The sequence below is a fragment of the Myotis yumanensis genome, unplaced genomic scaffold, assembly GCF_028538775.1.
Source record: "Myotis yumanensis isolate MYYU_CA2020_CCGP unplaced genomic scaffold, mMyoYum1.0.hap1 SCAF_11, whole genome shotgun sequence".
NCBI classification, from domain to species: Eukaryota; Metazoa; Chordata; class Mammalia; order Chiroptera; family Vespertilionidae; genus Myotis; species Myotis yumanensis.
The window spans coordinates 43,646,942-43,662,457 of record NW_027223762.1 but is presented as its reverse complement, the minus strand read 5'-3'; the positions used below and the strand labels follow the sequence as shown (position 1 = coordinate 43,662,457).

The 15,516-nt window shown below is 46.8% G+C and overlaps 1 protein-coding gene across 1 annotated transcript; it reads right to left on the bottom strand.

Annotated features, from left to right (window-relative positions):
- Positions 1 to 231: 231 nt before the first annotated feature.
- Positions 232 to 15,441, bottom strand: CCT7 (chaperonin containing TCP1 subunit 7). Its single transcript, XM_070429480.1, has 12 exons — positions 15,065 to 15,441; positions 9,508 to 9,661; positions 8,762 to 8,868; positions 7,118 to 7,243; positions 6,406 to 6,458; positions 5,906 to 6,077; positions 4,245 to 4,409; positions 3,300 to 3,488; positions 2,610 to 2,707; positions 2,113 to 2,245; positions 1,432 to 1,638; positions 232 to 618 (listed from the first exon to the last, which is right to left on the bottom strand). The coding sequence occupies exons 1-12, from the start codon at positions 15,068 to 15,070 to the stop codon at positions 397 to 399; spliced, it is 1,632 nt and encodes a 543-aa protein (XP_070285581.1). The 5' UTR covers positions 15,071 to 15,441; the 3' UTR covers positions 232 to 396.
- Positions 15,442 to 15,516: the final 75 nt, after the last annotated feature.

Sequence of the window (15,516 nt, the reverse complement as noted above, 5' to 3'; positions counted from 1 at the left end):
CCATCTCCCAGCCACTTGTGGGACTGAGAAAGATACCAAAGTGAAACTTCAGGGCCTGGGCCACTCAGGTGGAGCTCCCTGCTGCACACTCTGCCTTAACGCAACCAGAAGCTTTGAAGACAGCCCAAAGCAGGGAAGAGAATTTTTCTACCTTTTGGGTGACTGCATACAAAGCTAAAATCCAGAGCTGCAGTCAACACATTTACGAGTAAAACTCCTGTCCCCAAATAATTTGCAAAGTGAATTGGAAGTTTATTTAAATAGCCGCCAGTTAGAACAGGGTGGGCCAAACCCTCCCGACCCCTTTCTCATACCATTTAGCCAAGACAAGACAGGGAGAGTAAGCTTGCCCGGCAGCCAGCCTGCCAGCCAGTTAGGTGACGGGTGGGATGCCTCTCAATGCATGCGGCCACGACCTCGGCCCCGGCCAACAGCTGGGGGTGCGTCCACGGTTGAGCGAGGGTTCTTGATGGTTTCATCTACAGACACGATAAGGCACGCAGCCTCCGAGGCTGCAGTCAGGGCATTGATCCGCACCATAGCTGGCTCCCACACGAAGGCCTCAAAGTTGTCAGCAATGTCCTCGTTGTTGATGTCTACCCCGTACCACACGCCCCCCTGAAAGATTGGAAAAAGAGGGGTGGTACATGGAACTGCTATGAAATTTCTTCTGGCATCCCCTCCCTCCAAAAGTTAGGAACCCTGACTCTGAACTTGCTGGCACTTCCCTGAGGAAGGCATCGGCCTGTGGCATCACAACAGGAACCTGGAAGTCCGCCTTTTTCCCACCCCTGCCCCTGCCAACCAACCACGCAAACCTTGGACGTGCTGAGCACACAAGAGCTCTGGCCATCTCCTAGGTATTTCCCTGTTTTGGGGAGGCGCCACCTCAGGTCACCTGAGGATGCATGGTTCTCAAGAGGAACTCTTTCAATCCCTTGTCTCACTGTATCATTGCACTGTTTCCATCAGTCCCCATTGGATGAGGAACCGAGACACAGAGGTAAAGCGTCAAGTCAGACACAAGGCTGCTCACTGAGTATTGCTGCTGTCAGAGTGCCGAGCACTTAGAAATATTTGCTAAATAACAAATGAAGAAACGAAGTTCTTGGAGAGGTGGCAGAGCCATGGCTGGGCTGAGTGTCAGCAGGGGTCTGAGTGCTTCCCCAGTGTGTGCTTCAGGCAGGGGCCACAGGGCTCCTCTCTTCGCACCATGAGGAGTGATCACTCCTGGTAGAAGCACTAAGAAACCTGGGACCTCCAGTCCCGGCACTGTGGCTTTGCCTCTGCCCTCAGAGGAAGCACAATTGGTACTGAGTTTAGTTTCAGCACTGTCACCTGGGCTGAACACAGAGTTTGAACGGTGAAAGCCCACACAGATTCTAGCCCATCCCCCCAAACGCCTGGATCCCAAGGAGAGGAAGCACCCACCTGGGCATGCCGAGCCCGCAGCTTGTTGAGGATGTTTGTGGCATCGAAGCCAGCATTGTCACACAGCTGGCGCGGGATGATTTCCAAGGCCTTGGCGTAGGCTCCAATCAGCAGCTGCTGCTTTCCAGGAATGGTCCTGGAGTAGTCCCGCAGGTACTTGGAGAGCTCCATTTCAATGGCCCCGCCACCGGCCACCACTGAATCGTTCTGTAGAGACCAGACCCATCTCTCAATACCAGTGGTCCCCCTGGTCCAAGCTCCAGCCATAGAAAAATTGGGCCACTCAGCCAGTAGGTCCCCCAGCCCAGAGAGTGGCCCCTCATTATTTCCCTCATCCCAAGCCCCAGGAAGCCCAAACATGGCCCTTGTCTAGCACATCCCCACATCCACCAGGGAACTTTATGGTTTCTGACCATCTTCAAGGTCGCCTGCAGCTTGAGGACACTGGCACAGTCCCCGGAATGGCTGGCTGCCTCAGCCCCTCAGTTTGCTCACAAGAACAAGTCTTAGCCTTTAAGGCAGCATGACCTCTTTTGAGAGACTAAGGCTATTTCTCTATGATTTGTGAGGCAGGTCAGGGCCTGAGTTCCACCCAGGCAAGGGATCACCACACAAATCCAGGGTCTCACTGGCTTGGGAGGGAGAATGGGCTGTGCAGGCAGGAAGCCACCAGCCTCTTACCTTGATGGCCCTCCTAACAATCATGATGGCGTCGTGCAGGGATCGCTCTGTCTCCTCCATAAACTGCTCAGCGCCACCGCGGAGGATGATGGTGCAAGTCTTAGCTTTGGGGCAGCCAGTGAAGATATTGTACCTACATCCAGGGTCAAATCGTACACACATGTGAGCTCCTGTCTGCTGCCAGCCCGCTGTGTTCTGACCTCACCAAACCCTCCCAACACTCAGCAGCTGCACTTCTGTTTCTCACTAAGGTTCCCCAATCCCACCCTTAAAAGACACCTTCTTAGGAAGGTCTGGGCTATACCAATGGGACATAAAAGATTATGGAGTCAAACTTTAGACCCAATGTAATCTTCCCTCCCCAAACACTCTACATTTGGGCTCTTTGTTCCCCAAAAGGTAAGACTCAAAAAGAGTAGCACATGCTGTTTCCCACACCCAAAGGATGGCAGGAGGCCAGACTCAGGCAAGTCTCGCGGCTCTGCCCAGATGCTCACCTCTCGCCTCCAATCTGAGTTTCTTCAAAGACCTGGCAGTGGCCCAACACATCTGCTGTCAGAGCATTCACACTGGTCTGGATGGAGCCTCCACAGGCCTGCGGAGCACAAGAAAGCAAGATCATCCAGCAGCGAAGGCTCACACCAGGCCAACAAACTTCCTGCCGCCCAGTCTCAAAGCCAGTTCCCATGCTGGACTCTGCCACGGTGCCCACAGCCCTGTGCACTGGATAACCCACCTCACCCTTGACCTCGATGACCCTCACCCCTCTGAAAGAAAACAAAATAGAACTAAGGACAAACAGGCCTAGTTAAAAGGAGATGGGGACCCTTTGGCTCACTTGAGAGCCCTCCCCAAACTAGGATGCTTTGGGCCCAGCAGTGAAGTGAGGACCAGTGCTGACTTAGGCGACTTGGTGAGACACTGGAGAAGGAAGGAAACCTGGCTGGAAGCATCAATACTTGAGTGTATTCAGCTAATCACAGCATTAGTGCTGGGTTCCCTGACTTGTTTTGGTTAGATAACTTTTATACCTGAGCACATGCACACTGGCAATGAAGTGCTCCAAGGCAAAAAGAGTTAAGAAGACAGGCCTGGATTGACACACCAACCTAACTGTGCACCCCTGCCCACCAGAGGTAAGTGAAAACCCCTCCAGGCCACGAAGCAGCCAGTGAACAGTGCGTTACCATCATTGTCCTTTTCAGATCCTCCTCTGGCACTCGGCCAGCACAGAACATGTCCCTGTCGGCAAAGTACTGGGTGGCCACATCCCCAATAGGGAGTTTGGACAAGACGACTTTGGCTCCGGAACAATGGATCTTCTCTAACTTGTCATACAGAATGTTCCACTCAGCATCGACAATTGCCTGATAATCCTGAAGAGACCCAGAAAAGGATGAGGATGCTTTGGAGTGGAGGTCAGCATATAAAGTGGGCTAAAATGTATCTCCCATGATAAAAGTGTGCTATTTGGGAATTAACAGGGATAAACAGAATAGCTCTTCACAGTCCAAGTAAACAGGGACCCTGTAAGGTAACTTAGGGAACCTAAAACTTTCAAACACAAAAGCAGGAAGTAACCCCAGGACTAGAAGCTACTCGAGAGCTGGCAATGCCAAGGGGTGAGAAAGAGTTCAGTGCCTCCTCTTAGGCACTCACCCATGGAGTTCCCAAGGATGAGACCCCTTCCCCCAAAGGCCGTTCTGTGTTGGGGACACATTCCTCAGAGTACCTGCTGATGGTGGTAACAACACTACTCCAGAGACAGCCTTGGTTCTGTCAGTGATGGGAGCACACCTGTCCCTGCAGCGTGGGACCCAGTCTAACAGGGGAGGAGCCCACATCTGCCCAAACCAAAGCAATCAAAATACTAGGCTCACTGTATAGTTAGAGAGCCCCTGCCAGGCCCTTCTCGGGGCCAGAGGATAATATTTCAACAGATCTGTCCCCTCCCGATCTCTTCCAGCCCAGGTCACTCGGCGAGTACAGGCCCCGCATTTAGACATCCATGTTTAGGGTGACAGGAGGATAAAGGGATCCACAGAAGCTTGGAAAACAGACAACCACAAGAACTGAGGCTTTGGCCCAGACAGTTGCCCATTTCCACTCCACTGCCAGTTGGTGGGGCCTACCTTAACGGTGTGGACTCTGACTTCAGCATTATCTTTCTCAGCTTTCAGTTCGAGCTCCACATTTAAAAGGGCAATCTTTGGGTTGTGGTACTTTTTGGGTTGCATTTCAAACCCAGCATAAGAGAAAGTCTTCTTGAATGCAACACCAGCTACCAGCTGGGACTCCTATTCAAAAAAATAAACAGTTCAAAAGTTCAGTAATGGAATGAAATGAAAGCAAGCTGGTGGTGTGTTGGACCACACATGTCCATTCCTGTGAATCTGAGTTAACCATGTCTTTATTTCACTGTTGTAACAAAACCTTTCCATTTGTCCCTTCAGTATAAGGAAAATAAGAAGCTAAGCATGGTAAGGGCTTGTTCAGGCTGTCTTCTAAGACTGGCCTTCAAAGAAGTGCCGAGGGATAGTGCTTAAAGCAATTACCTACATGCCAGGAAAGGAGCCAGCCATTTATAAGTAAGGTATAGGCTGCCCAATGCCTTCTTCCCCTTCAACCACAACTACCAACCCCCTGGTCATCTCCTACTGCACACACCTACACATACCCCTCCCTACCTATACCACACACACACACACACACACACACACACACATTCATTCATCTGCTACAGCCTAGATGCGTCCTCTGCCCAGGAGATGAAGCCAAAAGATCATAAGGGTAGGAAATTTCCTGCACAGTTCCCAGGCCATCACTGTAGCTTCCTACATCTCAATCCCTCAAAACATGAACTTCTACCTCTTTTCAATAACAGAGCTTCCTGTGGGTTGAAGTTACTATCAGCGCATAATAAGAAGCATGTTGCACCTGGGATTGACTTCAGCACTATAAGGAGACTTATAGATTCATATCTCAGATCTCTCTCTTTTTTTTTTTTTTTTTACTACTAAATGACCAAGTCTGTGCTAACCTAGAATCTTGACCTACAATATTGTAGCCTATCAGTGAACAGACTCCCATGTCATTCAAATCCACAGCCTCCTAAAGAGGATGAGACTTGAGCTGAATAAAGATGACAGCAGAAATTAGTCAGATGGGAGGCAAGCAATCGGTGTCTCTTTCACGTCAATGTTTCTCTCTCACTCTCTCTCTCCCTCATCCCTTCCTTCCACTCTCTCTAAAAAATCAATGGAAAAAATATCCGCAGGTGAGGATAAAAAAAGAAAAGAAAAAAAAGCAATATTTACAGATTTATAGAAGCACAGATTATTCTGGAAGGACACACACTTAATAGTGGTAGAATCCAGGGCAGGAATGGGATAGGGAATATTTATTTTTTCCTCAGGTCCTTTAATACAGTTTGAACTATGTATCATCTATTCAAAATGGATGAATAAAAGAAGGAAGAGCATGGCTCTATCACTTAGAGAAGAATGAACTGTACTGCTCAGATTCATTAATTGAGAGGGTCAGAGATAGCCCTCCTCCCTCCCCCACATCAACACTGAGATTCGGAATACCAGTCAGTTCAATCCACATTCTTCTGCTGACAAGTAAATATAGGTCCATAGAGGTTACAGAATATATCTAGTCACAGCCTGCCGTGGCAGTGTGGAGAATACAGCCCAAACCTGCCTGTCATGTGCGCTCCCCTCCTACATGAAACTGTCTGAAGGGTCCATGTGAAAGCAGGAGCCTCCTGGGGAGGCCACCGCAGGCTTACCTCTAGGGCTCCACCTTGCACCTTCTTGATGCCAATCATTTTAAGCTGCAGCAAATCATCGAGCATCATTACTGCATCCACCACCATCTTCGCGAAGAAGGCTTTCTGCTGGGAGATCAACTTGGAGCTCAGAGCAGTCACGGCACACTTCTCCAGCAGCCTCCTCTGCTCCCTGGGACGTAAGGGTGGAACCTGCATCAGGCCTTGAAAGCCTCTCCTGTCTGATTCTACTGCAATGTGGGGGTGGCTGCCACTAAAATCAGCCCTCACCAACTTCTGTATCTTTAGGGCATATTATCAGTGACAGATGGTGATTGCAGTCAAAGACCACATGTGTGACAGCTTTTGAACTACTGTCGACCAGCCTCTTTCGAGCAATGTGGGCTGGGACACAGCCAGGGTCTAGCAAGAGCCAAATAGCCCCGGGGCCCACACAGGGATCACAACATGCTTCTGCATCCCATTTGGCCATAGAGAGTCAAGTCCCACCACAAACTTACACTTTATTTTCCTTCTTCACGGTCACGGCAATCTCTCTGATCTTGTTAACTGCCTGCCAAGAACAGAAGCTGAGTGAGCCTCTCATGCTACAAACTGGAGAAGAGGACGCCAACCTCTCTTGCTAGTCCCTAATCTGTTTACTCCCAAATCTTAAGCGATTCTACTCTACAGTTGAAACAACGTTTTTATGTTGCAGTTGCCCAAAAAATATTAATCTTTATAGTTTAGAAAACTCTCACAGCCTGAAATGTAGAATAGCTACAGTGCTGAAGAATCGTAAGACTATGCCCAGGATTTAGCTCTGGATATGCGGGTAACACACTAAAACAAATGAGTGAAAACAAGCTATGACACTAGATCAAGCCAAACCTTCTGGCTCATGAAGAACATCTACAAAATTTTTAGCACTTTATATATTAATTAGATGTTATATAATATAATATATACATATATCTCAAGATGTGCCACGAAGTACTAGACAAAAACAAAAATAGCTCTCACTTACTGGAGCCTACAACATATCTACATCACACTCTATCAAATATCTAATCAAATAGCTACTGAATGGTAGGACTGAGGTTCCTAGGGAGAATACAGAAAATGTCCAAGGAACTTTCCCCAGTCTTCTCTACCCCCCCAAGTACAGGTATTATCCTAAGAGAAATATGAAGGTGCCCAGGCACAAGGCCAAGTTAGCCGGTACTCCCATACCAACTGGGTGGCAGTTCGGAAAGCTCGGATGATGATCTGTGGGTGCAAGCCTTCCTCCACATAGGGTTTCACCTGCTTCAGAAACTCTGCAGCCAGCAGGGTCACTGAGGTGGTGCCATCACCGACCTGGAAGAGGATGACAGGAAATTCATGTTTTCTCATGTCCAGGGATAAAGCCCCAACTCCATTTTCAGGCAATCTACCCACTTCAACTGGGCACTGTTTAAATGAGTGTGGAGCTTTAATTTGGAAGCATAGGTGTTTGCAATAAATAGAAGGTGATGGTAGTTAGGTGTCCATCCCATCAAATGTTCCTTAGCTACAAAATTAATGCCCCAGCCAGGCCCATTCGCCAAAGAAGACTAATTTGGACAATTAAGTTTCCTTGGGATAGGAAATCATATATGCAAATTATCTGATAATTTATTTATTACATACAAGGCACTATAATAAGTAAGACAATCTAGTCATGCTTGTAATAACAATGCTTATATGTCACAAATAACCATGGTAGCAATTGGCATGACATATATATTCTTTAAGGAGTACAAAGTACTACAGTTTACAAAAAATATATTTTCCAGCCAAATCCCACTAAAACAGCGGTTCTCAACCTGTGGGTCGCGACCCCTTCAGGGGTCGAATGACCCTTTCACAGGGGTCGCCTAAGACCATCGGAAAACACATATATAATTACATATTGTTTTTGTGATTAATCACTATGCTTTAATTATGTTCAATTTGTAACAATGAAATTGGGGGTCACCACAACATGAGGAACTGTATTAAAGGGTCGCGGCATTAGGAAGGTTGAGAACCACTGCACTAAAACAAACCTCCCAGGACCAGCCAAAACCCTTTATATGTTAAACACTATTTGGAGTAAGCGGACTACTAGTCTGCTAGTCTTTCCTACATGACATTTTCTATGATGACATCTAAACCCTATTTTTAATGAGGGAGAATAAGAGCTCACAAGAAAACTGGCCAACCTCTGATTTAGAAAAATTTTATGTGCAACTTATTTATATCTATTGTGTAACGTAAATAATTCTCAAGGGGAAAGAGAGTCACTACAGCAAAGGGTCTAAGCTGCCAAATTCTTGGCCAGAAAATATTATTCACTGGCTGAAGACATTAATAGGTCAAATTCAGACTCTTCTTACTTTAATTTTAAAAAAGCCATACTATTTTATAGGCTACTGGGTCCTAATAAACCTTTCACATAACTTCAGAACATAATACAAACCTGTCTTTCAACACTTATTATCAAGACTCCAGTATTAGAAATGGTCTCTGTTAAAATGATGAATTTTGTTATGTATATTTTATTCCCATAAAAAAAAAAAAGGGAAGGGGGGGACACCAGAAACCTTAGAGTTTCCAGTCCTTTCTTATAAGGTTAAATTATTTACCTAGCACTTCATATGAATGACAGCACAGTTCCTAAGATCTCAGGTACAAGCAGTGGAACGGTACAAATTTTAAAAGATTATTAGCTCCTAAATATTTTTACAAGAATGTATTACTTTTGAAATTATTATTTTAGATATAAAATAAAAAACATTTAGAGAGAGGAGAGTGAAGGAGCAAGCAGGTATGTGTTTCCACCTCCATTTAAACTTACCTGCTTGATTTTCTTACCTCAGCATCTTGGGATTTGGCAATGTCCACCAAAGTCTTTGCTGCAGGATGGACAACGTCAAGGAGTTTCAGAATTGTGGCCCCATCATTAGAAATTGTGGCTTTTCCTTCAAAGGAACACACAAAGTGAAAATTCAAAGACCCTTTCTTAAAAGGTCTTCTAGTTGGACTTGGAGCCCATGACCCTTTATTAGGATGGGGCAGAGGGCACCATGATGCAAATAAGCTCATCTTTTTATAGAGAGTTCTGTGCACAAAAGGCCACCTAAAGTCACTAGTCTGATAAACTTTCCTACACGGCAATTTTCCAAAGACTCTGAGCACCTACTTTTCTTTGAGCAGCATTTGGCACACCTCAAATGGATGTACAAAATATTTTTTAAATGACAATGAGTAATCATTTAGATATTCTTAACCAAGTGAATACCCTGGTATCTCACATGTCAATTAATACACTAAAACACAAAAGGGAACTTGCCTTTTGTCTTGGCACCATGATACAATGGGAGGGATCACATGTTTCTAGGTTGTATCTCTCTACAAGGCAACAGTCTTCGGAGCCCAGCTTCTCCCATATATCCCCACAGGGCTCACCATTCACGACTATGTATGAAGTGGAGCCACTTCATAGTGAGCAATCCCTCAGAGATCTGAAGCAGTAAGTTTTCTGATGCCAACCTCTGCTAGCCCCAGCACTCCCCAGCAGCCTTGTCCTGCACACTGCCTTGAGGAGCCTGCAGACTTACCTCGGCCATCCACAAGGAGCTTGTCCATGCCACGGGGGCCCAGGGTGGTTCTTATGGCTTCAGCAATCACCTGGCAGGCACTGATGTTACTTACAAGCTGGGGGATCCCTTGGGAGCTATCAGTCCCCTCTTTCAACAGGATAACTGGTGTGGGCTAGAAAAGAAAGAGCAATTGACTGCTTTTAAAAATCATCTGTTACAATGAGTCATAAGGAGAGAAGGGCGAGGGAAAATGCTCCCATCTCCCCCATGACTGAAATACCTTTGAAAATCACATTCCCCCACGGTCCACGACGTCTACCCCTAAACAGCCTCTATCTCCGGAGACATGGCCAAGACCACAGCACACCTGGTAGGTGTGCTAGAAAATGGTGTGAGAAGAACAGATTTTGTTTAAAAGGACAAATCAAATAGAGATGTGTTCTCCAGTGCCCAGCTAAATGAGCATAGCCTTTTCAACTTCTGACCCCATTCTGTTCTGGAGAATTAGGGCATGGCACAGGAGGAAGCAGCAGGCCATGCTCTGCATTCACCCTCCGGCAAAATATCCACTTATCTGCATTACAGCTTAATCCTAGAGAGGTAGATGGGGCACCGATGCAAAACTGAGGTGTCAATAGCTTCAGGAGTTGTCCTGGAGATGCCCAGGCAGGCAGCTTTACCAATGTTTAGCTGGAGTGTAGGAAAGCAGTCAGGCAGAGAAGCAAATAGCACCTTTGTCTGCCTCACAAAGTGACAACAAATCTAATTCACACAGCAACGTTTCCATTTCTCATGCTGGCTCCACAGAGCTTCCTGTGACTCATCTCCAATCAGATACCCCAGAGAAGTTTTTCTCTTCCTATTTTGCAATGGCCTCCAAAACAGTCACTATCTCTAGAGGTTTAATTTGCAGACCTGCTTTAGAAACTCTGGAAGTCAGGGATACTTATTTTAAAGGGCTTGCTTAAATACCTCTGCGCCATTGATCATTAGCACAGACAGTAATCTCTCAGCTTAGCAAACCAGAGTTCCCTGTCCCTGCATCCAAGTTTGACATGTAACGCTGAGTTCATGAACCAGACCCAGTCTTCCCAGTGACTGTGATTAATTAGGTGTTTGTATGAAACAATATATTAAGGGTAAACACTGTTCAAAATCTTTGTTATATGTGTGCTATTAGGCTATGTTTTAAACTTTAGTTATGGAGCGCAATATAAAGTTTGAAAGCTTTTGCCCACGTCCACCCCAGGGGTACTTCAGGTGTCTGAGAGGGGGCGGCGGCACAGGCAAGTAAGGACTGTCTCACCCTAACAATAAGGAGTCAGGAATTCACACACCACAAAGGCTAGTGGCCCATGAGGATTCCATCACCTATTAACAGGACAACTGCTTAAGAAGTTCCAGTCCTTTGACCAGTGCAGCTGGAGAGTAGTGAATGAGGCCGACGAGGCAGGAGGAAACAGACCACATACTCACTTGTAGACTGTGCTAAGGAGCTTAAATTTTGCTCCTACAAAGGGGAGCCCTGGGGAGACTTGCAGCAGAGGGCTGGCATAACCTGATTTACATTTTTTTAAAAAAATCACTAGGAAATAGTTAAGAGGCAAGATATAAAATGTAAATGCATAAAGGAGCCGGAAAGATGCCCAACAAACTCTAAAGAGAAAGAGCGTGTTAGTAAAGAGGGTTTTGACACTGAGTTGTATATTTGCTGTTCTGTTTCTTTTCTCTAATGAGCTTACCACACATTATTATTATTATTATTATTATTATTATTTTTAAAAAAGAATGCTTATTAGATAACCCCCTACATCTGGGACCAGGCATAGGGTGGAGGAAAAATTCCTTTCTTTTCATGGTAGTGTCCCAAGTCTCACCTCAAGAAATGGTTTCTCTATACTCAGCATTCTTTTGGCCCTTGCACCTTCTGTAAGGAAAGAAGTATCTCCTGAAAACCCCACCTTCTCCCAGTCCCGGCTAATTATTCCTCATGGCAGCCTCAAATCTTCTCTGGTCCACATCAGCCTCAGATGAAGTCGTAACTTTAAATAAAAAACCAACTTGAGTCTCAACTCCCTTCCTATTGCCTTCAACAGATTCTTCTATGCCCCCAACAGGTTAACTTACCCAACACTTTTGTGGACCCTTTCTCACCTCCACCTCCAAACTGTACCCCCATCTACAAGAGCCACCTGCCACTTGTACCAATACTACTTTCTTAAACATCAGGCCAGGAATTCTTCACAGCCCCAATTCTTCCAGGAAGTTTTCTCAACAGCTAATGGGAGTCCTCAACAGGGGAGCCCCTAACTCTGCCTTTGCTTCCTCTTGTGAGCAGCTTTTAAACTGCTATCCTTTCTTAAAATATGAGCTTCCCAAAGGTAAGAGCTATAATAATCTCAATTTGTAGTGCGCCTAGGTTTGGCCACATATGGAATGATATTCAGCAGCTTTTGGTGCTGAAAATTCAACCGTTAAATACACATGCTCAAAAGTGCTTGAAGTAAGGATGAAGTAAGATACACTGGCTTCTTATTTTTGGGAAAGAATTGGCAGTGTGCTGGCATTGCATTCACTGAGAATTCTTCAGAACAAAGCAAGAAGGGCGGGAAGGAGCTGGCCATTGTCCCCAACTGCCCCATGTTTGCAGGCCCTAGAGAATGACAGGCTGGGTAGAGGTCCTATGGGGAGGGAAAGGTGGCAGAGCTAGACTGAGCCAATCAGGTCAAGAGGATGGGTCCTCTTCCATCATTTCCCCAGGGGCAGGCACTGCTATGGAAAGCTCTGCTCTGTCCCCAGGTTACTTTTTAAAATAAGACATTTCATCTCAAGAATACATATTATATCTTTGGAAAGACACAAATTTTCTTACAGCAATTTATTATATTTTTAATCCTTACCCGAGGACATGTTTTATTGGTTTTTATTTTTTCTATATATATATTGTTGATTTCAGAGAGGAACGGAGAGGGAAAGATAGAAACATCAATGATGAGAATCATTGATTGGCTGTCTCCTGCACTCTCCACACTAGGGATTGAGCCCACAAACCTGGCATGTGTCCTGACTGGGAACTGAACTGTGACCTCCTGGTTCATAGGCTGACGCTCGACCACTGAGCTATGCTGGCCGGGCTTACTGATTCTTAGAGAGAGAAACATTGATGGGTTGCCTCCTGTATGTGCCCCTATTGGGGATCCAACCCATAACCTTTTGGTGTATAGGACAAAACTCCAATTAATTGAGCCACCTGGCCAGGGCTGTCCCCAAGTTACTTTTTTTTTTTTTTTAAATATATTTTATTGATTTTTTACAGAGAGAAAGGGAGAGGGAGAGAGAGTTAGAAACACAGATGAGAGTGAAACATCGATCAGCTGCCTCCTGCACACCCCTCACTGGGGATGTGCCCGCAACCAACGTACATGCCCCTGACCGGAATCGAACCTGGGACCCTTGAGTCCGCAGGCCGACGCTCTATTCACTGAGCCAAACCGGCTGGGCCCCAAGTTACTTTTTAATCTCACTCATTTTTATTCAAGTAGAGAAATTATTGCAGAATCCAGTGATCTGCCAAGGGTATCATGGAAGGAATGATAATTTCAGCTTAATGATCTTCCTGTTCATCCTTCTTAAAAATTATTAAGCATGATGTTCTACAAAACCACAACAGGCCTTTATATTCCAAAGCTTACACTGCTCAACACCAAAGGCAAGGATAATACTTTCTATCCAAGATGTACCAAGGTTTCAGGGGACCTTTTCACCTCCCTTCCAAGCAGAGAAGGCTTCTAGAATATCAAGGACTAATTCGATGACAGCAAGGAGGATCTTTGGTGACGGAAGTTTCCCATTCACATAAGCAGCCAATATAGGAGGGAAACAGAAAAACCCACTGTGGTCGTCTGGAGTCCCTTGGTGTAGGTTTTTGCCACTAGACAAAACTTGGTTTGGATCCAACTCATGGTTGCCTTGGCAGGAAGATGGGTTACAGGGAGAAGCAAGCAAGCAACCACCGAGCAGAATAGCTAAGACTTGCTGAGTGCTTACTACATGCTGGACACTCTGTATTGGTTAATTTATCCCCCTCTAACAGACTGAGGGCCAGAAATTTAATAACATGCTCAAAATCAAAGTCACACAGCTAGTAAGTGGCAGGGCTGAGTTACAAACCCAGGCCTTCAGCATGGCGGGAGCCCTTACTCTCCACTGCCCTCCTACGCTGCCTCTGCACAGAAGATGCAGATGCCTTCAGGAATAGGTAATGCTGAAGAGGGACTGAAAGGGGGCAGGACTGGAGGTAAGAAGGGGAGAGGGGAACGGGTGATACCAGGTTCCTTCTAGCTTGGATCCATAGGGCATTTGGTAGCAGAATGAACACCTCCTACGTGTCAGTTTGACATCTAACAGGACAGGGAGAAGGTGCAGGAACGGGGGAAAAAACAAGAACTGACTCCAAGGGGAAGGCCAAAACGAGTGAACTGCCAAGGGCATAGAAAGCGGCCTCTCAGTCATGGCTTTGCCTCAAACACCTCCTCAGGGTGAGGTGGGTAATGGAACTACCAGGAACACTTTGTAAAGTATATGATTGTCAAACCCCTAGGCTGTACACCTGAAACGAGTACAAAATAATATTGAATGTAAACTATAATTGAAAAACAAAATTAAAAAAAACCCCAAAGAAAATCCACACAAATAAACCAAAGAAAAACACCGCCTTAAAAGCTGGCCCTGTTCAACAGCGATTCCAGAGGTGCCTCCGAGGGTGAGGGCCGGTGAAAAGTACCTGCAGCTATGAAGGGAAAGGGATGCCCTGTGTGGAGCCCAGGACTTACCAACACCCTGCATCTAGGAAAAGAGGCCCCTCATTAGGTGGCCAACTAGAGAACTCTGGTCTAATGTCAAATCCGGAGGCGCAGGCAGGGTTGGAGTTAGAGCGGAATCTTCCTACCTCTGATGCAGCATCGCCATCTGCCCTGCCCATTCTCCTGGCCGAGAAGTGTGCACCCCAACAACCAGGGGGCACATTCACTAGGCACTAAACATGTGTTTAACGAGTGAACGAGCGAATGTACGAGCAGAGGTCTGCTGCCATTTATGCACCAACGGGCGGGTGGGGTACAATGAGACCACCGTTGAGACCGTGCGCTCTGCCCATTCTAGGAAGCACACCTTCTTCACACCCGCATTTCCTAGGGCAGCCGGGGCTTCCAGATCTGGCCACCGACTGCTTATGTTTGTTCAACCCGTAATAGTTTAACACAGGTCCCGACTGTGGGGGGCTCCAAAAGCCGGGTCCCCGACGCGGGTCCGCTGCCCTGAAGCACCCTGGGACTTGTAGTCGCCACCCAGCCGACCACAGCCTCCCCTCAATACTCGCCAAGGGCCCTGGCTCCGTGCGTGGGCCCAGCCAGGCCGCGGCGGGCCGGGGTCGCCCCTAGACAGGAGATCGGGGGAGGACAGGATCAGCAGGCAGAGGAGAGCCCTACGGGTCGGGTGCCAGCCAGGCGGCGTCAGCCACGGGCCAGATGGCGGCTGAAGACGGCGGATGGCGAAGGATACGGGAAACACCACTCACCATCATTTTGGAAGCGTCTTCTGGCCCGCTACTCCTCTCCTTAGCTCGCCTCTGGGCCGCCCAGCAACCCCACAATGCCCTGCGCCAGATAAGTCCCCAGAAGGTTCGACCAGCGTTAAACCGGTAGAGGAAGGGAACGGGTCACTTCCGTTACTCTATGGTTCGCTAGCTGAGAGTCGGTGTGGCTAGAAGGGCTAGAGGCGGAGCCTCGGAGGGCGCTCTGGCAAGAAACTTTGGTTATGGAAGATTCGCCACATTTTGGTCGTGCCCTTCTTTTTTTCTTTTTTTCTTTTTTCTTTTCTTCCTGAGCATGAAAGATCCTTGCTTGGCCCGCGACACCTACTATCCTTAATTCCATCTTATCTCCTCGCCCTGGACGCCAGACCAAGGAATGAAATAAATGCAAACATTTATTGAACGCTGACTGTGGAGCAAGCTTATGCTAAGTAAGC

Excerpts from the sequence above, each read along its gene's own strand:
- CCT7 (XM_070429480.1), bottom strand. Across the intron at positions 6,078-6,405 it reads GTGAAGAAGGAAAATAAAGT|GGAGCAGAGGAGGCTGCTGG; the intron begins GTAAGTTTGTGG and ends CTTACGTCCCAG. Across the intron at positions 2,708-3,299 it reads ATCTGAAAAGGACAATGATG|GCCTGTGGAGGCTCCATCCA; the intron begins GTAACGCACTGT and ends TGTGCTCCGCAG.